The sequence below is a fragment of the Mobula hypostoma genome, chromosome 13 (genome assembly GCF_963921235.1).
Source record: "Mobula hypostoma chromosome 13, sMobHyp1.1, whole genome shotgun sequence".
In the NCBI taxonomy this organism is placed as follows: domain Eukaryota; kingdom Metazoa; phylum Chordata; class Chondrichthyes; order Myliobatiformes; family Myliobatidae; genus Mobula; species Mobula hypostoma.
The window spans coordinates 37640334-37665526 of record NC_086109.1 but is presented as its reverse complement, the minus strand read 5'-3'; the positions used below and the strand labels follow the sequence as shown (position 1 = coordinate 37665526).

The 25193-nt window shown below is 38.3% G+C and overlaps 1 protein-coding gene across 2 annotated transcripts in view; it reads left to right on the top strand.

Moving 5' to 3' along the window:
* Window positions 1–18933, top strand: part of LOC134355941 (leucine-rich repeat-containing G-protein coupled receptor 6) — a 369855-nt gene extending 350922 nt beyond the window's left edge. Inside the window, exons 14-18 of one of the 2 annotated variants that reach the window (XM_063066482.1) lie at window positions 518–589; window positions 8398–8523; window positions 12377–12537; window positions 16495–16575; window positions 16806–18933. In XM_063066482.1, the coding sequence (XP_062922552.1) occupies window positions 518–589; window positions 8398–8523; window positions 12377–12537; window positions 16495–16575; window positions 16806–18058 (1693 nt within the window). In that variant the 3' untranslated portion in view covers window positions 18059–18933. The remainder of the gene's footprint in view (window positions 1–517; window positions 590–8397; window positions 8524–12376; window positions 12538–16494; window positions 16576–16805) is intronic. The other variant, XM_063066483.1, reaches the window with a different exon arrangement.
* Window positions 18934–25193: the final 6260 nt, after the last annotated feature.

The following is a 25193-nucleotide window of genomic DNA, read 5'->3' as shown; positions in this document are numbered from 1 at the left end:
TGAGTAACTTGACTTATCTATTTGCTGATAATCAATGAATGGCCTCAGTCCAGAGCATGCCAGATCATTTGGTAAACAAAGAACAGCAAGCTTTCAGTGGACATCCAATCAGATTTCATCTCATTAAAGTCTGTGAGTGAAAAAATCATTATGGTTTGGAATCAATCTAAGTTGATTTTCTATGTTTTGTAAAAGTCACACGGTTTCATAATGTGCTATTATAACTCAATGATTTGCAGCTGACTATCCATACATTACATTACAACTGCCAACCCTAATTTTCTCAGGCCTCCTTGTGGTATTTTGATTAAGGTTAATTCAAGAGAGTGTGACAATAAAATTCATCTTTAATGATTAAATACAGCAAGTTCTTGACGCAGAATTTAATGAAATATTATTCTATTCTGCATGGAAGTATTATTTAATTCATATGTTTATTGAAAATTGCATTGACAATAGAGCATCTCAAATTATGTCTTAGAGCTTTAGCTGATAAAAATATTTGTTTCTATCCCAGGGATCTTAGTTGGAATGATATAGCAGTCATTCACTTTGATGCCTTTGCCTCATTACGATCATTAAAAAAATTGTAAGTATTTTCATTTACTGTTGCTTATAAAACACAATTCTAGCTGAATAACAGAACACATGGCCTTACTCACAAGCTTACATTATGTTGTGTACAAAACTTAATATAATTTCAAATAGTGTTCCAATGTGCTAAAATGATCTTTAATATAATCATATCATAAAATAAGTATTGCAACATTTTCCATTTCTCCTCTTCTTTCCCATTCTCACAGGATCCACTCTCCGGTTAGATTCCTTCTTCTTCAGCCCTTTACCTTTTCAACCTATAACCTCCCAGTTTCTCATTTCATACCCCACTCCCCTCCACCCACTGTCCTCCCCCTCACCTGGCTTCACCTATCACCTTCCAGCCTGTACACCTTCTCCTTTCCCCCCACCCCAACTGATTCTTCTTCTGACTTCTTCTCCCTTCCTTTACAGTCCTGAGGAAGGGTGTCAACCCATAAGGTTGACTCTTTATTCCTTTCTATTGATGCTGCCTGACATGCTGAGTACCTCTAGCATTTTGTGTGCTATTACAATATAGTGGATTCTGGTTAAATGGGACATATTGAGGCCAGTATGTTTTGGCGCAATTAAGTGGCTGTCCTAATTAACCGACGTTTCACAGGCAATCAGTTTTTTAAAATGTCAAACTACCATTTAGCTGAGTTACAAATTATTTATTTAAATAAAATACAGTACATATTAGAACACTATCAATCCTACTGCAGTGTGTAAAACGGTGTGTTAATCCCTAATAGTTATCAACTGGAATTCATCCAGTTCATGCTGCCATGTATAGGGTGTCCAGGGAGGGTAGCACCTCTGGTGAAAGAGCTTGTGATTTCCATTCCAGGGCAGCTCACTTAACTTTGATCCCCACCAGACACTCAGCCCTCACCTGTGGCTCCAAGTAGCTGTTTGCAGGCGACCGCAGCCACACTCGAGTACACCGATTCAATAAGTGGGATAAACCACAGATGAGGTGATGCAGTGGGCTTCATACCCTAGTGAATTAGGTACATGCCTGTTCTAGCAGTGAGATCCAATGGCCAAGAAAGTGGTTCTGCAATGCTTCATGGAAGGCGAAGGGCATGACAAGGCACAGAGGAAGTCATGGTTATCCACTACAACCAAGGAAGAACCCAGTCTGTGTGACTACTCATACCACTGGAACTGAACTTCCAAAGTCGAGAGAGTAGAACTGTCCAAGTGCAGCTGTTTTTCCACTTTAAAAACTCTCCCATACAGGTATCACTATCATCATTGGATCTGACCGACAATAAATATGATCTTTTGATTGACTGCAAATGAACAAAGTCAGTGCAGACACCTAGTGCAGATAGTGGAATGCCTTCATACAATGTTTTCAACAAATGTATCTGCCAAATCTTCATTGTCATTGTAACATTCAAGATGATTGTTGACACCTTCAAATTCTTCATAGTTCCTAACTTGCTGAAGTAGTGCAATCATTTCATTTACACTCCTAGCTGTTTCTGGCATCTCCATGCCTGAATGCTTGAAACCTCAATGAGCAGAACAATTTTAAATTGTCTTACTGTTTATTTCTTTCCAACTATCAGTGACAAAAATCACTGCTTTTTGAACACAAACATACACAACTGACACCATTTAAAAAACTGTTCACTCTAAGCACGGAATAGTGTCTAACTGCCTCACAGCATGCATGTGAGTAGTACTAGTTACAAATTGTTCAGCAACAATCTCCTGCTCCAATTAAGCAGCATAGTGTTCCAAATAAACGAAAGGGATCCCTGCTGTTTTCTAGATTAATTTTTGTTCTTTATAAGTTTTGTCTCAAATAAGCGGCTTCTCCGATTAATTGATGGCTCAATTAACTGAAATTCACTGTATTTTTCTGACTGCTTGTCAAGTTAGAGTAATAAATTCAGCAATTGGCACTTCCAGTAATTATTTTGTCATTCAGTAGCAATTTTCTTTCTCCTTTATATAATCTGGATCTGTCAAGTGTTTCCATGTACTGTTTCTAGAATAAAACCAATGCATTGTTTTCAAATATCCTCCGTGACGAGTTGCCCTGATATAATGATATAACAAGTAATAAAATTGAACAGCAGCAGAAATATATGGAATTCATTTCAATATCATCTACAACTGAAAATGGAATATTTCAAAATTAAGATAAAGCAGCTAATGGTTACATTATTTTTTCCAAAATGTAACTTAGTCAGTGAGTGACCATTTTAAGAGTGATGAAAGTGGCCATTACTTCAGAGAAGAGACAGTGTATAAACAAATATAAATATTAATTCCTATTTATGCCTGTCATAGCAATTCAAATTAGATTACTTTAAGGACATTTGTTTAGAAATTCAGTCACAATAAACACACTATCTACTGACTATATGCTCACATCAGCATGTTGTACATTACCTCTAAAATTTATACCATTGTGGCATTGAGGAAGCTGAAATCATCATTATTACTGACAAAATGAATTTATCTGCACCTGTATTTGCTAGCTCAGATGTATGCAACTTGCCACATTTACTTCCAGATATTTATCGTTTAACCACTGACGATAACATCAGTTTTAGTTTTATGCTAATTGGAAGCAGGAACATAACAAATAACAAGCGCTTTCCGTACACAGAACATTAATGTCCAGGCTATATACAGCATTTCCCATCCTTTAATATATCCAAGCATTCATTGATAGCTTATTGAAAGAGGTAATTTTTGATTAATAATATTTAGAGAATCTATGAATTCTTCTCGTGTGACATGCCTCAGGGTAACAGATTTCAATTTGCTTCCCCTCTACATTTCTAAAGTTCCCTGCTTTTCATATTGTTAATATTGTACATATAAGGACACATAAAAAGCATAGAAGACAATAGGAGCAGTTTTGAGATTATGTAGACTTCAGCAGGTGTAGAGTGAGTGTATCAGACTGCACACACAAAATCTTTGGTGAGAAACTCAAGTTATTATGAAATTCGGATTAATAATGGCAAACTCAACCATTGCCTACAGGCAGCTTGCAACATGGCAGCCTCTCTCGCTGTGAAACCAGTAACTAAGTACATTAAAGGTGCTGAAGGTGGTAGGATATGAAGTAAAGGGCAAAGATTAACTGGCCTGAACGCTGCTTTCATGGACTCAATTTTTACCTCATTAACCCAAACATCCAAATTTCACTTTGAAAGAAGCATAAATACTTCTGCACCTATTGTCTATTGTCTATATGTCCCAGCTAAGCCAACAGGATCTTCCTTAGAAACACATAAATTAGGAGCAAAGGAAGCCATTTAGTGCTTCAGTCCTCTCTACCAATTAATGAAATTGATGATGATCACCAAACACAGTAGCCTGTTCCTGTTTTATCCAATATCTCTCAATCTCATTAACACTCTATCTAACACTTTCTTAAATGCTTAATGAACTAGACCATAAAACCTTAAGAAATAGGAGCAGAATTAGGCCATTTGGCCCATTGGGTCTCTGCGATTTCAGCATGGCTGTTCCATTTTCCCTCTCAGCACAATCTCCTGCCTTCTGCCTATATCATGCCCTGACTAATCAAGAATCTATTAATCTCTACCTTAAATCTATCCAAAGACTTGACCTCCACAGCTGGCTGAGATGACAAATACCACAGATTCACCACTCTCAAGCTGAAGAAATTCCATCTCCTCTCCATTCCAAGAGGATGCCCCTCTCTTCTGAGGCTGTGACCCCGATCTTATGCAAGCCCACCACAGGAAACATCCTCTCCAGATCCACTCTATTAAAGCTTTTCAACATTTGATAAGCTTCAATGACGTCAACCCTCGTTCTTAAGAACTCCAGTGAGTGGAGTCCCAGAGTCATCAAATTCTCTTCATGCGACAAGCCTTTCAATCCCAGAATCATTTTCATGAAACTCCAATGTCAACACATCCTTTCTCAGATGAGGTGCCCAGAACTTCCCACAATACTGCAAGCAAGGCCTCACCTGTACCTTATCAAGCTTCAACGTTACATCCTTGCTTTTATATTCTAATCCTCTCGAAATGAATGCTAACATTGCATTTGCCTTCCTCACCATCAGCTCAACCTGTGAATTAACCTTTAAGGAATCCTGCACGAGGACACCCACGTCCCTTTGTGCATCAGATTTTTAAATTTTCTTTCCATTTAGGAAATAATCTAGGCTTTTATTTCTTCTACCTATGTGCATGATTACACATTTCCTGACACTGTATTTCATCTGCCACTTTTTTTCCATTCTCCTAATCTGTTTAAGTCCTTCTGTAGCCTCTCTACTTCCTCAAACCTACCTCCTCCTCTATTTACCTTCGTATCATCCGCAAAGCCATCAATTCTGTCATCCAAATTATTGACATATAATCCAAAAAGAAGTGGTCCCAACACAGACCCCTTTGGAACAGAATTAATCACCAACAGCCCAGCAGAAAAGGTTCCCTTTATTCCCATTCTTTGCCTCCCGCCATTCAGCCAATGCTCTATCCATGCTAGTATCTTTCCTGTAATACCATGGGCTCTTAAATTGTTAAGCAGCCTCATTCATGGCAACTTGTCAGGCAAGATTTTCCCTTAAGGAAACCATGCTGACTATGGCCTATTATATCAAGTACATCCAAGTTGACCAAAACCAAATGCTCAAAAATTGACCCCAACTTTTCCCAAAACACTAAGGTCAGACTAATTGGCCTATAATTTCCATTCTTCGACCTCTCTCCCTTCTTGAAGAGTGGAGTGACTTCTGCAATTTTCCATTCCTCCGGAACCATGCCAGAATCAATTGATCCTTGAAAGATCATACTTAATGCCTCCACAATCTCCTCAGCCAGCTCTTTCAGAACTCTGTGGTGTATACCATCTGGTCCAGGTGACTGACCTATCTTCAGATCTTTCAGTTTCTCCAGAACCTTCTTCCTAGTAATGGCAACTTCACACACTTCTGCTAGTGTCTTCCACGGTGAAGACTGATGCAAAATACTTATTCAGTTCATCTGCCATTTCCTTGTCCTCCATTTGACCTCAGCCTCCTTTACTATACAGAGCTTCACTACTCTTTCATGAAGACATCCACCTGTATCTCCTACCAGTCCTACCCTGTCTCATTAGTCTATAACCTCTAGTTCTGAACTCCCCCATCATTATGAGCATCTTTCCTGCATCTAATTTGTACACTCTCATTATGGCTATATTCTACTGAATTTTAGTGAATATACTTCTCTGCACTTCTTCCATAGCAAGAACATCTTTCACCAGAAAAGGAGATCAAAACTTCAAACAGTACTTCAAGTGCTTGCCCATTACACTCACCCTTCCTAAATCGTTCAGGAGCCTCTCTGCTTCTCCCTAATGACTCAAACTTTGCTAGGACATTGTGTCATCCACAAACTTGGAGGTATTACATATAATTCCCTCATCTAAATAAATGAAGTTACATGGTGTCAACTCAAAAAGGACCCATTTAACACTTTTCTTTACCTCTTGTCTGCACACGTTCTCCATTCATGTCAGTACATTACCTGCAATCCACATGCTTTAATTTTTCACATTAACCTCTTATGAGGGATCATTTCAAAGGTCTTCCAAAGGTCTGAATACACAACATTCACTAATTCTCTTCTACCCTCTCGGTAGGGTACATACTCAAAAAGTTTTAGCATATTTGTCAGGCACGATTTCCATTTTATAAAACTTTGCTGACGTTATCCAATTTTGCTGCTGTTTTCCAAATGCTCTGCTATTACATCTTCAATCATGTACTCTAACTTTTCCCCACTACCAGTGTCAGACTAACTAGTCAAAACTTCCAGACTTTCTGTCTCCATCCACCTTGAATTTCAGTTGGCTACCTCCAATCCATAATAACTGATCAAGAGTCTAATGAACGTGGGAATATGACAAACAATCCATCTACTGTTTGTGCAACACACACAAAATGCTGGAGGAACTCAGCAGGCCTGCCAGCATCTATGGAAAAGAGTACAGTCGATGTTTCAGACCGAGACCCTTCAGCAGGACCGGAGAAAAGAAGCTGAGGAGTGGGGAGGGGAGAGAGAAACACAAGGTGATAGGTGAAATCTGAGGGAGGAGGGGATGAAGTAAAGTGTTGGGAAGTAAATTGGTAAAAGAGACATGGAGGAAAGAAAAGGGGGTTTGAGCACCAGGGGGAGGCGATGGGCGGGCAAGGAGATAAAGTGAGAGAAGGAAAAGGGTGAAGGAGAGGAGGGGTGGGGTCCATTACCAGAAATGGATGTTCATGCCATCAGGTAGGAGACAACCCAAATGGAACATAAGGTGTTGTTCCTCCAACCTAAGTGTGGCCTGATCATGGCAGTGGAGGAGGCCATAGATAGACACATCAGAATGGGAACAGGAAGTAGAATTAAAATAGGTGGCCACTAGGAGATCCTGCTTTTATAGGTGAACAGAGCATAGGTGCTTGGCGAAGCAGTCTCCCAATCTACGTTGGGTCTTAACAATATACAGGAGGCCGCACCAGGATTTTCAGATATAGTATATGACCCCAACAGACTCACAGGTGAAGTGTCACCTCACCTGGAACGACAGTTTAGGGTCCTGAATGGTAGTGAGGGAAGAGGTGTAGGGGCAGGTGTAGCACTTGTTTCACTTGCAAGGATAAGTGTTAAGAGGGAGATCAGTGGGGAGGGACAAATGGACAAGGGAGTCACCTAGGGAGCGATCCTTGAAGAAAGCAGAAAGTGGAGGGGGAGGGAAATATGTGTTTGGTGGTGGGATTCTCTTGGAGATGGCCGAAGTTTCGGAGAATTATATGCTGAACATGGAGACTGGTGGGGTGATAGGTGAGGACAAGAGAAACCCTATCCCTGGTAAAATGGCGGGAGAATGGGGTAAGAGCTGACATGCGTGAAATGGAAGAGATATGGTTGAGGGCAGCATTGATGGTGGAGGAAGAGAAGCCCCTTTCTTTGAAAAAGGAGGACATCTCCTTTATTCTAGAATAAACAGCCTCATCCTGAGAGCAGATGCAGAAGAGGAGAGCAATTGAGAGAAGAGGATGCCATTTTTACAAGTTACAGGATGGGAAGAGGCATAGTCCAGGTAGCTGTGAGAGTACTGTTTGTGGTTTCATGTCTTTAATTACTATGGGATACAGACAATTGGGCTCTGAGAATTTCTAGTTCCATGTCCTTAAGTACGCTAGGATGCAGATTATTACCCAGAGGGGTTATCATCCAATCAACTTCCTGAAAGGCATTTTACAGTCAATATTAACTTCTTTCAGATCTTTCTTCTGACCAGATGCTATGTTTGATAGGATCATAAGACCATATGAAATAGAAATAGGAGCAGGTCACCTACAGAATCTTTTGTCAATTGTATGTTCACTGCAATTTCCTCTACTAACCTGATTGTAGGAGTGAGCTGGGAAGTAGTCACAGCATATGTATTATATCAGCAATAACAAGTTATAAAAGCACACTTGTGAGGTTTCCCTGTGAGATCAGAATGCTTCAAAAAGTTTTAAATTAAACCAGTGCAAGATATGATTCCAGCAACCAGACACACCAAATCTTCTGGCAATCTCTGCTTACCAGTTCATTGACTGAAAGGTTATTGATCATACAAAATGGATGAAACAATCAAGTAGCCACCCACAGTTGTGAACAGTAGTAGCATCAATAATGGAGTTAGGACTCTGATCAGCAGATCAATATTTACAAGTGCAAAATATGTGCATTTCCATGAATGAATTAAACATCTCATTTGCTGTTTACATATTCATTACAAATGTATTCTTAACTGCAGATCTTTAATATATTCAATATTTTGCAGGGATCTGACATTCAATCGGCTTTCCTCTCTCCCTTTGAATGGTCTAAGTGGACTGACACATCTGAAGCTGAAAGGAAATCTTGCACTATCAGAATCCTTTCCAGAAGAAAATTTTCCCAAGTTAAGGTAGGAAATTTAGAAAGCTTTAGCACTAAACCTTTAAATTCTCAAATGCTCCTTCAGAACAAAATAGCAATAATCTTCCTTTTGATCTATTAATGTATTTAGTCTATTTGGAGAAGTGACATAAATTTAAGGGTTCATGTGGTTATAATAAATGATTCATTTACATCAAACAGTAATTGCATTGGTCACTACATGCAGCAGAACTGGAAACATTTTGAATGTATTTGCAACTTAATAACATTAGCAAAATAGATAGAACATATGCGCATGTGTTTGTGATGTCATGGCATCTGGTGACCAGAATTTCCTGTCTTCTTAATTGGAGAATGAGTGTGCAATTGGTAATAAAATTAATGACAATCATATTAGTTACTGAAATTCTTGTTATGGTTAGTAGAAATTATTGAAAATTGTTTACTGTGCATCGGTAATAAAATTAATGACAATCATATTAGTTACTGAAATAGTTGTTATGGTTAGTAGAAATTATTGAAAAGTGTTTACTGAAATGTACCCACAGAACTCTCCATTAAGAAATGACAAGTGTAAACTATTTTAATTTAAAAAATTAAATCAATTTGATTATAAAGCAAATAATTTGTTCTACTTTAATCACTTACTTTAATTTGGTTGTGAAGTTTTAAATAAGAAAATACAAAAATACATTGCTGGAAACGATTTTTGAGGCAAACTAAGTTTATATATCAGTTTGGTGTTATATTTAATGGAGCAATTTATTTGAAAGGATAATTGTGCTGAATCATCATTTATCGATGGGAAGAATATATTTGCTTACAATCCATGGTTAAGCAATCTATCTGAAAAAGTAAAGAGTGAAATGCCTTCTGAAAATTATTTAATGAAAATTATCTAACATTTGTATCCAAAAAGTATCTTTCTTTTAATTTAAAATGAAACTATATTAGTCATTTTCCAATGTAATGATTTCTTGAAATCATTATGTTCATGCTTAATAGGAGAAATAGTCAACAGTTTGCGACAACACAAAATAACAAGATAATTAATTCCTTAGGCTAACATATATTCCATGAAGCAGAGAAGACACAATAAACAATGACTAGAAAATCTGCAGATGCTGGAAACCCAAACACCGCACACAAAATGCTGGAGAAACAGCAGGTCAGGCAGCGTCTATGGAAAAGAGTAAACAGTCGACATTTCAGGCCAGGACCTCAGCCCAAAACACCAAGTGCTTACTCTTTTCCATAGATACTGCCTGGCCTGCTGAGTTCCTCCAGCATACTGTGTGTGTCAGAGAAAAACAACTGCCCTGTTAATGACCATTGGACGATTGGTTACAAGTGAATCCATACAGAACAATTTTCTTGTACGCAGTGTTTGCTATAATTCATGATTAATATCGGGGTTTGTCCTAACAAATTATTTCATCAAAGCAACACACATCAAAGTTGCTGGTGAACGCAGCAGGCCAGGCAGCATCTCTATAAAATAAAAATCATTTTATTATTTTGTTTCATTACTCTTCATATTGGCATTCGTTTATCACATGTTTAGAGAGACAGTGAAAAGCTTGTTCATACAGATCAAATCATTACATAGTGCATTGAGGGAGAGCAAGTTAAAACTATAATAATGTAAAATAAATCAGAAGAGCTACAGAGGAAGTGCAGTGCAGACAAACAATAACGTGTGAGATCATAACAGGTTAAATTGTGAGGTCAGAAGTCTACTAGGAAGCTATTCCTTAGTCTTACTACAGTGGGGTAGAAGCTGCCCTTGTGCTGCTGTAAGCCCAATTTATACTTCTGCGTCAAATGTATGCAGTAGGTACTGCGTACCCTATGCCATGAGGTGACGTGCACCTCCCCAAAAATGTAACTCACGCGTCACGGCGACGCAGACCACAATAACTGTGATTGGTCCGCTTGGTAGCATCGCATTCCTGGTGGCTTTTCTCCGCCATGTCTGTTCGCTGATGCGAAATATATGGTTGGAGGCAATGAACCAAATCGTCAAATCTACCTGCCGACATCGGAAAATATTTGAAATGCATTTCCTCGTCCATGTCTGTCACAAAGAAACTCAACACAGTGGCGTAGAAACCCCACCGCCAACTAGCGTTTTGGCGGTGAATTGCAGAGCGACGCTGATACAACAACGCATGCTCGCTACTGCATAGGGCTGCGCAAAAGTATAAATCAGGCCTACAGCGTAGCCTGTACGCACAAGTATAAATCAGCCTTTACTGAGGCAGTATAATTAGCGTTCATAGAAGGGAAAGTGATTTCTATGATGTGTTAATCTGTGTCTGCAACCCACTGCAGTTTCTTGTGGTTGCCATACCAAGCCATTATGCATCCAGATAGGATGCTTTCTATGGTGCATTGATGAAATTGATAGGGGTCAACAGGGACATGCCAGCTTTCTTTAGTCTTGTGAGCATTGATGTTTTTGAGCTTTCATGGCATTGGTGCCTGTGTAGTGGAACAGGATAAGCTGTTGGTGATGTTCACCCATGCAGCTTGAAGCTCTCAACCCACTCAATCTTAAGCTGGTATGAATGCCATCAGAATAGTGAAGTGATTTTCTGTGGCAGGCAGTATGAACATTGTTTCTAAAAAGCACTTGAACTACAAAACGTATATTACACATGCTGATGCAAGAGGGCAAAGACATTACAGACATTACAGTTCCATTTAATAATTTACTTCTAAATGCTGCTTCTATCATATTTGTCCAATGGATGTCATTTGGCACCCATTGGATAAAGAAAATGCTAATATTCATGGTTGTAGTTACACATTCTCAATACTGGTTGTGCAAATGTTCATAACCCATGCAGAACATCATAATAAAATTTACTGAAGCACGGTGCATCTGCATAAAGTAACAAATGGGATTCAGATAAAAATCGACATTAATTTCTTTAACTTCTAGTAACCACTCCCCTCTGTTCTGCAACCCTCCCAATTTTGTTTTCCCTTATCATCCCAGAACCTTTGTCCCTTCTCTTGTCCCTTCCCTGCCCTCGTCACCTGTGCCTTCCTCCCTTTGGGTTCTCACTGATTTCCTTTCATTCCATGATCTACTGTCCTTTCTGATTATATTCCTTCTTCTTCCACCCATTTGCCCCTTCCATCTATCACCCCTCAGCTTTTCACATTGTTCCCACTGCCACCCACCCCTACACTCCCCCACCCACCTATCTTCCACTTCTCACCTGGATTTATCTATTACCAATAAATTTAAGAGACTACTAGACAGGTATATGGAGGAATTTAAGGTGGGGGGGGGTATATGGGAGGCAGGGTCTAAGGGTCAGCACAACATTGTGGGCCAAAGGGCCTGTACTGTACTGTGCTGTACTATTCTATGTTCTATGTTCTATGTACCAGCCAGCTCTTGCTCCCCCCTATACTCCCACCCTTTTATTCTGGCCTCTGCCATCACTCTTTCCACTCCCGATGACATGTCTTGGACCGAACTGTATCATATTCATAGATACTGCCTGACCTTCTAAGTTCCTCCAACATTTAGTGTGTGTTGCTGAAAGTGAAAAGAATTCCATGTTTTACTCTATACAAGAAAATTAGCATGGTGTCTCACTGTGATACTAAGAATATACTGTAAGTAAACTGTTAATGCATTATCAGAATACTTTTTGCCCTGTGTCATAAATGCACTATGTTAATTGTTAATTTATTTATGGTATTATTACCTTATGTGTTGCATGTGAGTTATATGCCTTGTGTTGTGCAGTTGAACATTGTTTCATTTGATAATAAACTTTGAACTCAAAAGCATCTAGACTGAATATTGAAGGTGTTTAGCTTCTATAAAGTAATTGGAAAATTTTATATCTTGATTGCAGGGTGCTGGAAATGCCATTTGCCTATCAGTGTTGTGCGTATGGTTCCTGCAAAAATAGTCACAAACCGCCCAACCTGTGGGATTCAGATGTTGCTATTCGTGATGATGAAGATGGCCAGAAAAGAGCAATGGGAGTATTTTCCATCCAGCCAGAAAGCAACTGTAATTATAGTATTACTATTCTGGGGTATATAATGCATAGAGAGCTGAGACCTGAAATCTTCTTGGGTCGGAGTAGGGTTCAGAGCTGCAGCCAATGTACTTCAAGTGTTCTTGATTTGGATCTACTGCTGATCCCTTTCGAAAATGCACCTTGCTTTCCTGTAGAAACTGCTAGTGATATAAGATATATTTGCTCCAAAGTGCAAAGGACAAAGTCATAAGAGCAAATATTTTTACCCCTGAAAATATAACACTTAAGTTTGTACCTGATAAGTTGCAACAATAGGCAAGAGTGAACTACCTGCAAGAATTCTCCAATCTCAGAGCCTTACCATCATCTTTTCAGAATAAGCAATAAATGCTACTTTTGCAGACAGTGCCTAGGATGAATACAAAAAAAATAATTGAGATTAGTCCACTGAGTAGCTACAGATTTACTCTGAGACATTGCTTTTAATGGCACATACACATATGGAAGGATTCTGTAAACTGTTTCAAAACTCTTGCTTTTCACTTAAATTTCATGAAGTTTTAACAATGAGACATATCACAGGTGTTTCCCTATGTTTGAGACTGAACAAGATTAGGAAGTAAAGGAAATCAAAGAGATTAGGAGGATGTCCACTAATTGAGAGTGGTCTTGTCCTGGAGTTTACTGATCATGCCACACATTTGATGATTACTGAGAAGAGTTTTACGTTAGCAATTGCATTATGAGGCACATAGAAGTATGCTTCCCAATATATATTGACTTCCATTTACTTTCTCATAAACAAACAAGAAATTGATTTCCTTCTTCATATCATGAAGTAGACCTAATGTCCTTCGTATATATTTATAACAAGTACTTTTTATCGATGTTTACTACTGATGCTAACCTGTTCTTAAAATCTCCTCTGGCATTCAGCAAGTGCTGGGAAAACTAATGGTGAACAAATCTTTTATTAAGAGCCTTCTGGAATCAAAATGCACTGCATACCAGTTACCAACTGCACATGTTTCCTTCTAATATGGCCAAGGTCAAAGTCAAGTTAATTGTCAAATACACAAGTACATGTATGCATGGGTGCAATGATAAACTTATTGCAGCAGCATCACATGCAAGTAAGGCAGCACTCACAAGAAAAAAAGCATAAATTAAACCAAATTACACACATTTTTACGAGAAAGAGCACAATTGGAATTTTTAAAAAACAAAGTCCATTTTAATGCTATGTTATCCAAGTGATGATAATATTGCTAAAATGTAATGATTAGAGTGTTGCCAGTTGGCTTAAGAACCAGATGATTTTTATGTGTTGACTGGACTTCCAAACTGTAAGATGACTGGATGGGACAAAGTTTCTAAAATATGTTCAGGGAAATTTCCTTAGTCAATATATAGAGGTCTCAAGTAAAGAAAGTATAATACTGAATCTCCAATTGGAGAGAGAGACAGGACAGGTGACAGAAATGTGTGTAGGGGTGCACTTTGGACCTAGCGATCATAATCCTGTTAGTTTCAAGATACTTAAGAAAAAAGATAGAACAAGTCCTCAAGTTGAGATTCTAAATTGGAGAAAGGCCAGTTTTAATGGCATCCTCAAGAATCTGGCAAATGATGATTGCGATAAGTAATCTTCTGCTAAAGGTAAGTGGGAGGCCTTCAAAAGTGAAATATTTAGAGTACTGAATTTGTATGTTCCTACTAAAATAAAAGGAAAGGCTAAGAGGTTTAGTGAACCTTATTTTTCAAGAAGTATTGAAGTGTGTATAGAGAGCAGAGCAGGATGCAAGTATTTAAATAGGATAACAGAACTTACGACATAAGCTGTTATCAGGAGATAGCAACATACATCAAAGTTGCTGGTGAACGCAGCAGGCCAGGCAGCATCTATAGGAAGAGGCGCAGTCGACGTTTCAGGCCGAGACCCTTCGTCAGGACTAACTAATCAGGAGATAGTGCAGTATTGTGAAAGTGAATTCAAATTATATACTTGTGCCAAATTATGAATTTGAGGGCTGACTGATCAGCTGGGTGTAAGAGTGTCAGAGATTTAGATCACGTTACCAAATCTTCAAAGGTTCTTGTATTATCAAAGTACACAGCACTGAAATTCTTCAATTCTCTGGGTAGCCATGAAACCAAGAAAGAAATGAAAGGCTGCATAATCATCAATCCCCAAATTCCAACTCCCACACAAAAAAAACAAAATGAATCAGGTACATTGACCCCTAAATCCCTCCTCCCGCACAAAAAAAAACTAATCAGGCACATCAACCCCCAAATCCCTCCTCCCACACAAAAAAAACAAACAAAATGAATCAGGCCCATTGAGCCCCAAATCCCCCACTCTGCATAAAAAAACCAAGAAGATCGGGCAAAAAAAAAACAGAATATAAAAACTGAAAAATAGAGTAAGACTGAAAAATAGGGTCTATGATCCAAAGTCCACATCCAAAGTGCAGGAAAAAACTGGACAATACTGTCCGGGCCCAAGCTCAGCAGCTGGCTCTCTCCTCTCCAATACAGAGCAACCACTCAAAAGACATCCAGCTGGCGCTCACCCTCTGCACTCACCTCAGTGCTTCAATCTCCCTTTTCGCTTTAATCGACAAACTATGGGTGCTGTAATCAGTGAAATGGAGCCAAACATCAGCTTGCACCCTATCCTGGAGCGTGCCCGCTACAAAGATCATGCAAGCTGCCTCCCAGAATCCTCTTGGAGACTGCAGAGCCCTGGAACACCCAAACGATCTCCGAACTTCCACACTCTCCTTGATGTTTCAATCACCCTTGTCGCTTTAATTGGATGGCAAACAATGGATACTATAATCAGCGAGATGGGGTCGGCACGCATGCTATCCTGAGCCTTGTCACCACAAGGTTCATTCATGTTGCCTCTGCATCCCGCAATCTTCGCAGAGACTGCAGAGCACTGAAGCACCCAAAAAGATCTCCAAGCAGCAAATCACGGGCTCCAACAGTCCTAGAATCACCTTCAAGATGAGAAAGAAATGTGAAAGACATAAAAGAAGTGAAAAATATGGTTTCATGATTTATCCAGAAGATATCAACCAAAGGAGCATTGTACACATGCGCTATCTTGACTAGAAGTATTGTCAGTGATCCCTCAATATTTTTCCAACTTTTGAAGGGAAGTGATCAAAAAACCTTTGTTGATTCAAGGGCATGCGTGTGTTCTTCACTGGTGATATAGTTCTGTTCATCAGTATAGGAAACATTAGAAAATTCATTTATATTAGTACTTATATTAGCTATGTTAAATTCTTTCGAAGTGCTTCTTGTCTTATAAGCAAATAAGAAGTTCATACAGAAAGGGCAGAGGGAGTGACAAGTTTACCTTAATTGCTCTGGTTGCTGTGTCTTGCCATGTGAAACCTGATGTTCCTGTCATTTGTTGTCATAGCCTTCTTCCTTTGTCATGTGATTGCAAGAATACTGGTAGGGTTCCAAGCCAAGCACAATCTCTCCTACTATGTACAGTACCACAATGAATAAAACTGACTAGTCCAGCACCCTGAAGTTTTCCCCTTGTTTCATGGGCCTGGTTACCATCATTCTCAACCTGTTTGGCTCATTGCTCCATTGTTGCCAAAGTTCTGTGATTTAAGCAGTTTACTCATTCTTTTCCAAGTATCTTTCAACCACCACAACAGAGTCTCTGTGCACCTTTATGATTCGATTGAACTGTGATCCCTGTGAACCTCATTTTCAGCATAAACTCTGTACTCTTTGTGAACATAAATCACAGTAATATAGGAATTTATATGTTGAAAACTAGGTTTTTTTTTGGGAGATGTAATTTGTGGAAAGCTCAATATAGTTGTAGTTCTAAAGGTATACTCAATGCAATGTGAAGTTTGCAAAGCTCATATATGTTTATAATATCTAATCCCATTGCTGTTTCTCAGGAACCCCTACACTAATACCATATTTGTTGTTATAATACATAGATTACTTGCATATGGATGGTTTTCAGTTTGATATGGAAGATCCCAAACTGCATCTCAGTATTCAGTGTACACCTGATCCAGGTCAGTTGACAAAATATTCACTAAGTGAATCGAATACGTAAATCACAATAACATGCTTTGCAAAATTAAGCATTTAATCCCATTTCAGATATAAAATGTCAAGCATCTATAACCTTATTATGCTATGTAAATAAAAACTTTCACAGCTAAAATGATACAAAATAAGTCATTGGAATTACATATTGATATTTCTGTATTCTAATGTGATATGTATTTTTAAATTGTTACAGGTCCATTTAATCCATGTGAATATCTGTTTGAAAGCTGGATAATTCGTCTTGGAGTTTGGGGAATAGTCCTTATCTCTGTAGTTTGCAACGGACTAGTCATCACAACTATATTTGCATCACCTAGCTATCTATCTCCAGTGAAATTTGTTATTGGCTTGATAGCAGGAGCCAACATGTTAACAGGGTTGTATAGCGGCACATTAGCAATTGTTGACGCAATGACTTTTGGACAATTTGCAAAACATGGTGCAAAATGGGAAACTGGATTGGGATGCAGAATCACTGGATTTGTATCTGTATTTGCCTCAGAAGCATCGATACTATTCCTGACTCTTGCAGCTGTTCAGTGCAGTATCTCAGTGTCTTGTGTCCGTGCGTATGGGAAATCACCATCTTTCGGCAGTGTGAAAGTAGCTGCCTTTTGTTGCACAATCCTATCATTCAGTGCAGCTGCACTGCCTCTATGCTCAGTTGGAGAATTTGGAACCTCACCACTCTGTCTCCCATCACCTATCCCTGGTGGAAAGCCTTCTACTCTGGGCTTCATGGTAGCTCTGATCATGATGAATACCCTTTGCTTCCTTGTTATAACTGGGACTTACACTAAACTTTACTGTGATCTGATGAAAGGGGAATTTGATAGCATCTGGGACTGTGCCATGATTAAGCACGTGGCTTGGTTGATCTTCACCAACTGCATTCTATATTGCCCTGTAGCCTTCCTTACATTCTCTTCCTTGCTCAATCTTTTCTTAATCAGTCCGGAAGTAATTAAATCAATCCTACTTGTGGTTCTTCCACTGCCTGCTTGCCTAAACCCCTTGCTTTATCTGTTATTCAATCCACATTTCAAAGAGGATCTTCGCATGCTCCGTGAGTGCAAGTGGCAAAAAAAGTGCCAATCGAAACCAGTCAGCATAGATTCCCTCAGTTCAGAAGACATCGACAAGCAGTCATGCGATTCCACTCTGGCACTGATGACCTTTGCAGATAATGAAATCATCCTTGATTCAAACGAAAGCCTTGGGGTCCTGTCAAGTCATCGTCAGATGATGGAGGCCTATCCCTTTCCACCTGTAACTCTAATTCCATGTCAACAGATGAAAGGCAAAGAAGAAGGTTACTCAACACAACAATCCCATCTCACTGATGAAGAGCTTCTAATTTCTTCAGAAATCACAGCGCAAGCACCTAACAACATTCCAATCAGATTCTATCCAACCAAAGGACCTTCCTTTACATCGAATGTATAAATGCTGGGATGCCATAATCCCAAGAGAGCTACAACTGTTGGGAATCACATGATGATATAAAGAACTGATTAAGAGAACACTAGATGACAAAACAAGATTATGATATCGCAATCATCTGCAAAAATTAGTCAACAAAGAGCAATGTCTTAAATTTAGTTAAGTAATGGATAGGCAGGAGTTAGTTACAGACGTATACTGGTCTTCAAGTGGTTTTTGGCTACTATACAGTATGTGAACTATTAACTGCACATTGCAGCCAGAAACCAATGAACCACATACTGCAGGCTTAAAAAAGTCATTGCAAGATGTTAAGAAATAGTTCCTTTCTCATTACTAAATTAATTAAAGGGAAAATCTATTAGCACTTGAATCATGGGAGTCCTAATGAACCAATGTAAATGCATTCTATGTTGAAAACGTGCATGGAACCTATTGGCAGCTTGCTGAGTTATATGACAATATAATGTTATGTACAATCTACATTATATTTTTACATTATTAATATGACAAATTACCCAAGCAAAGGGTAAATAGTTAAATTGTTCATCTCATATTATTTTCCGATAAAAAAGCATGAGTACATGATGGCTTTAAAATGCTGAATTTTTATATTTTGGTATCTTTGTAGAAGTAAATGTTAAATGAACAATAGAAATATATTTATTGCAATAGAAAACTTTCTCCATAGAGACCTTTATAAATCCTTCTTTTTCATATAATTGGACCGCTGAACAGATGATGTATAGTAAAACTACCTCTTACTAGTACACTATATATCGCTTTACTGACAAAAATGTTACTTTTTACTGCTTAGTTGTAAAAATATTGAGTTATTTGGATGTACATATTTTATGTACTGTACTCTGTTTTTAAGAGACTAAACTTAGCAAATTAATGTCAAAGTAAATCATTCTTTTCTTATACCTGCTTTGTGGTCATGAATTCATAGATCTTTCCAATTTATTTTTGATCTCATCTTTATTGATTTGTTTAATTCTAGAAAGTTAAAAGCAAGCAACAACAAGGCCTAAGCGCTATCCACCATTATGGCACTCGGAGATAAAATAAAGTTTTCAGCAACATCATTGCTGGCCTCTTAAAACCATGATTAATATCATAGCATTCTATCATTCAGGATCTTTCCTGTTTCTAGTCAAAAAATTAATATATTAGGAGCAAACTGTATTCTTGAGAATGCTTGTTGTTGCTGGCTAGAATACAAGGAAGACACTATGTTAAAAAACATAAACATGAGAAATTCGGCAGATGCTGAAAATCCAAAACAACACACACAAAATGCTAGATGAACTCAGTATATCAGACATCATCTATGGAAATGAAAAAACTGCCGACATTTCAGGCCAAGACCTTTCTTCAGGACTGAGAAGGAATTGGGAAGGTGCCAGAATAAAAAGGAAAAAGGTGGGGGTGGGGAAAGAGGCAAACTGGATGAGGATAGGTGAAGCTAGGTGGGTGGGAAAAGTCAAGGGCTCGAGAAGAAATAATCTGATAAGGGAGGAGAGTGGACCATAGGAGAAGGGCAAGGAAGAGGGTGTCGTGACTGTGAATAAAGTCACCAGAGGGATGCAGCTGGTAGATATAAAAGTCTTTATTCAGTACACACATGAGCTGACAGCTGCTGGAGTCAAGAGAGACAGAGGGAAAGACAGACATTCCCCAACCCAGCATTATAGCACATGTTTATATCTTAAGAACAATGGTAACCAGACAATTTCAATAGTTACAATGCCCTCATAATGCTTCTTTTGAGTTACATGTTTTTTTTTCAAATTCCTGAGTCTTCCCAACAACGCACCCAAAATGAATGTTAATTACTGTGGTTTCTGAGTCTGAGGTATTACCAGGGTGTTCATTGCATTCGTGTATATGCAGGCATATATCAGTCAATTGGGTGTTTCCTGGTCTGCAATTTACTCCAAGATGCAGCTTCATGAATACCATTGTTCCGAGCTGCATTTTAAATTCAACCTCCAATCCATATTCAGATCTGAAGCTTGGTTTCTGATTAAGATTTGAAAACAGCATCTTTCCAACTGTGATAAGTCCTGAACCGGATCTGGGCCGTACCCTCCAAATATCCGGACCTGCCTCTCAGTTTTTTTGTACTACCTTACTTCCCATTTTTCTATTTTCTATTTATGATTTATAATTTAAATTTTTAATATTTACTATTGATTTGTAATCCAGGGAGTGGGAAGTGCAGAATCAAATATCGCTGTGATGATTGTACGTTCTAGTATCAATTGTTTGGCGACAATAAAGCATAAAGTATACCATAACTCCAGAATGTGCCCTAACACAGGTGACCCGGGTGGGGGGGGGGCGGGTGAGGGGAGGGAGTAAAAATCAATTGATCAATTGTTTCTTGATAAAAGCAAACTTAAGGCATTTTTCAAAAATATAATTTGGTAATATTTAGCGGTTATAATTCTTCCTCAACCAATGCTCATGGATGTAATATAAAAGATCTGCCACAACAGCTCAATTGCCTGTCATTAATCTAATTTCAAAATAATTCATAAGAAGAATAAATTTAGTTTGTTAACAACAGCAGAAATCCTGTATTAATAAATGTCTGATTTCCCCTTTGAAAGCACACTAATGACAATTTTGATAAAAGAGAAAGGAACCCAAATTTCTTAATTTCTGCACACACAGAACATATATAAAGCCACCTTAAGCCAACAATAGTTTTAATCTGATTGACAACATTTACTTCTCAAAAATATTTAAAATGAAATATTGAGGGTAATGACGAGACATTATCAAGGTTTTTGCATCAGATGTAAAGTTAATCAGTGCCTGGCCATTTTAATCACTTTTTACTAATTTATTGAGCAATTTTATTGCATGCTTCCAGCAGAAAAATGCAGCAACATAACCCTGTGGTATTTCAGATCTATCCATGACAGATACACACTTCCCTTGAGGGTGATGATCCTTTGGGAACATTGTGATTGCTGTGGCACAGTGCTTAACCAACTCTAATACTGAAATTATCTGATCCTATAAATGTTAAATAGCTCTCTCCTTGCACTGGTGTATTAAGCAGTCAAAATAATAGAAACTATTAACTATCTGCTTTATGTTATTTCACATAATATGATGACTGGCTTTGTGGCTCTCTGGTGATGAATTTCACACACATTGCTGCACAGTTGTGGCATCCATCAGATCTACCTGGAATAAGTTTGTCAGTATTCAGTGATATGATATGCAAAGTAATGCATTTCCCCCGACATGGAACAGGCAATTCATCAGTTTTTCATCACCCATAGCAAACCCTTGCCTCCTATGGAGCTAACACTGGTAATTTTCGTTGTTGGTGCAACCCCAACCGTTTGAGTAAGTGAACTTGGGTACAACAAGTAGGAAAGACAAGAATTATACTAGATTTTAACACATGGGGCTCTTTGATGCCTCAGAAAGTTTCTCCAATCAATAGTTGATCTATATAAACTAAGAGGAATCCATAAATGATCCCTGCTCTAACCATGATCTGGGATCTGACTTCCAATCACTAATCTGAAATTTCTGTTGTTATCTACTGTAGGTAAATGACAGATGAGGGCTGAAGCGGGTCCAGGTTCAATTGCAATGCTTGTTCAAGTCAAAATACCACTAACTCTCAGCTCACACATGAATAGCAACAGATTTGTGGGATGAAAGTTGCAGGTGCTGAAAATCGGAAATAAAAATTAAAAATGCTGGAAACAATCATCAGATTAGACAGCATCTGTGGAGAGAGAAACTAAGGATGGGTGTTCCTCCATCTTTACTCAGTACCAATTTACTCAAATCTGAATAAAAATGGTTACTGAATTTTCTGTTGCAATAATCAATGTGTTTAATTTTTGAAAGTAGGGAAGCCAAAACTGTTGATAAAGGAAAACAGAACCCAGTTCTACTTCTAGCATCTGGTGTCAGCAATGTCTTTTTAGGGAAAGCACAAACTAAAAAACTGACAATTTGTGTAGTGCTATTAAAACACCACTCAGAGCCTGCAACTGCAGATATATTGTAGCAGGCTTTTATTCAGTCAAGTAGACCAACAGGGGATATCAAATGGAAGAATCTTCCGAAACCTCAAATACATAGTGTTTTATATTTATGAGACATAAGGATAACACATTGCAGTTTATTGACAACCCATTAAGTGTACTCATAATGTTTCAGGCTGTGATTTTTGTTGTGTGCAGTCTGGCCTGCTGAGTGTTTCCAGCATTCCTGATTTTATTTCAGATTTTCATCACCTGCAGTTATTTGCTGATATGTTTCATTCACTCCTTTCATAGAGAACCGTCTTTGTTTACTCAGCTTATTTTGTGATCTTAAAGCTGCATCAAAATGTGGCTGCTTATTGTTCTTGCATTAATTGTATAGCCTCTAATCCTGGACTATGTGCTCACAGTAAATTCCCAGTCAATAACGCAACAATAGATGTTAAGGATACATGGTTTCGGAAGAGTTTAAACAGCTTGGAAGTAGATGACATATAATTAGACTCCAGGCAATTAGGTAGAGTGGAAGGTGTACACCAAAACAAATGTAAAGAAGCTGAAATGAAAACATCAAGGAATTTAAAAACTAAATCAAGGCAATTGAAGTTAAAATGAGGGTGTAAGATATTTGAAAGTGGACTTTGGTCACTACTAAAATTCTGAGAAGTTCTATTTATAATAATATTTACAGGACTTAGGAGCTTCAGTTAATGGTACTTATTCTGACACCAAAAACAAAGAATTCTTTATGAATTCATGTGTATGGATAGGCAATGATGCAACCATGTTCTCTGGCTTGTTTACAATAACCATGTACAAGTACAGCACACTTCTTTCCCTTTCTGAGGATAATATGTGTAAACATTTTCTCAGTTGTGGTTATTGCAGATTTGACCTGCTGATTAGATATCTTAATATAGGGGTCTACTCACTGCTCTTGTATATCCTACACCCATGGAGATTTATAAGTTGAGAGCACCACTCTTAACACTGACTTATTTTCCTGATACTTGATAGACCTTTCCTTTCCTTGCCACCAGGTGTAATGTTTCCTATGACAGACAATAGATGCTGCAGGAGTTTTAGTTTGTTCTACCTACAGCAATAATTACAACATGTAGAACATTCAAATAAAGGGAGATTGAATAAACATTCACAGCAAAGAACTGCCAATGTATATCGTTTAATCATTATGTTTAATCACTCTCCCTTTATATAATGACATAGATATCAAAGAATCTATGATCATAGATGGCATTACTCCATCCTTTGATATCTATGTAATTATATACAAATGCATGACAGTTGACAGCTTGAGGCAAATGAAGTTGGGCAAGGACAGGGCTACTGATTAAATAAAGCTTGTGAAAGTATGAATGAAATACTGCAAACTTTCCAGAGCATGTTTCCTCAAAGTTCTCTCAGTGCAGCTGTTTGGAATAGACTGAATCACAGAACATGAAAACTGTAATGAGCTCTTCTGGTTTGTGCGGGGAACTGGAGAGTTTTGGACTCTGAGCTTTTTAAGAGCACATGAATTGGTTAATTGTTGTTTAACGAGAGCCACTAATCGTCTAGCGTTCCTTCTGTTTTTTTCTCTCCAGCGACTCACTCTTCATGATGCGGTCTCCTGGTGCTTTCTGTTTAAACTTGTTAAGTTTATTTTGATAGACTCAGGGATTCTATATCACTTGCATTGGTTTAGCAGACACCCAATTAGCACTAATTGTGGGGTCCCAGCTTTGAGAATGTTACATCATGCGGTGTCGTTCGGCTCGGCCATGAATGTTTTGCTGGAATTCCTATGAATAAACTCTGGTCGCCATCTCTACAATGGAATCTGTCTTTTCTCTGCACTTGACATTGCCAGAATACATTGTGACAAAAAAATACCGTTCCAAATAAATGTATCAACAGTGGTGTTACCTCTGTTTCCAATGACCATTTGTTGAATATCCCACTGGCTCTTGGTAATTTCTATCCAAATGACTTTTCAAAGCAGGGTATTCAAAGCAACACAAAGTGCTGGAGGTACTCAGCAGGTCAGGCAGCATCTATGGAAATGAATAAACAGTTGACGTTTCAGGCCAGGACCTTTCTTTAGGACTAAATTTGAAATCATGTTGATCATCTCAAGGTTGTACATTACAAGCACACGGAATCCCCATGAAAGTAGTTAGAAGGAACACACCCACACAACACCAACCCACGCTGTGGTCACATTAGTCACCTCCTACTGAAACTGTGGAAGCCTTGGCAGTTCCTACATTGATCTTATTATCTACCTCAGTATCCCAAGAAAGACTGGAGCAGAAGGCCTCCTCAGTCCTTAGGGACTACTAAAAATAAAGAAGGAATAATTATATACAAATATTTAGAAAAGTTTAATCAGCCTTTAAAAGTTGGAGAGAGCCTATGAAACACTTTCTTCATTATTTATCCTGAAACAAGCACCCTGTTCCACCTTACATTGTCCAATGGAACCTGAAGAGCTACCTTAATAACGACTGAAGAAAACAGCAGGTAAATATTTTCCTTTTCCTTTTCTGACTTCCATTTGATGTTCAAAGTTTTGCTCTGAGAATGTCAATCATCTATTAGATCATCTGTTGAATGTTGATATGGACCAACTACTAAAAAAGTAAATAAAGGTAAATCCACCTGCTAGGTCCTGCATTGATAACAAACTACTTCAGCGTTTTTTATGACAGCGTCTTGCACTCCACTTGAACCTGGGATTGGGTTACATTAATACAAACTGCATATGTGTAACACAATCCACCTAATTGCTGAGCAGTGTATTTACAGAGTTAATCTGTTTGAAATTTTTCCTTCATTCATATTCAGTGTGCAAAGTTCTGTCCTGTAGGTTATTTACAAATAAATCCAGTAAACCAAAAAAGAAAGAGAAACTTATTTTAAGTTGATCTAACCTTGGCTAGTATTGTAACTGAACCATTTGATTATTACACCACTATACGTTCTACTCCTTAGATTTGAAACAACTAAATGAGAACACCAGCTTGTTTTAATTGAGTTGTATCCAGTTTTGTTTACGGGAAAAGTTTCCTGTCTGAATGGTCTCTCCCAGAAGGCTACCAGTGGTATTCAAA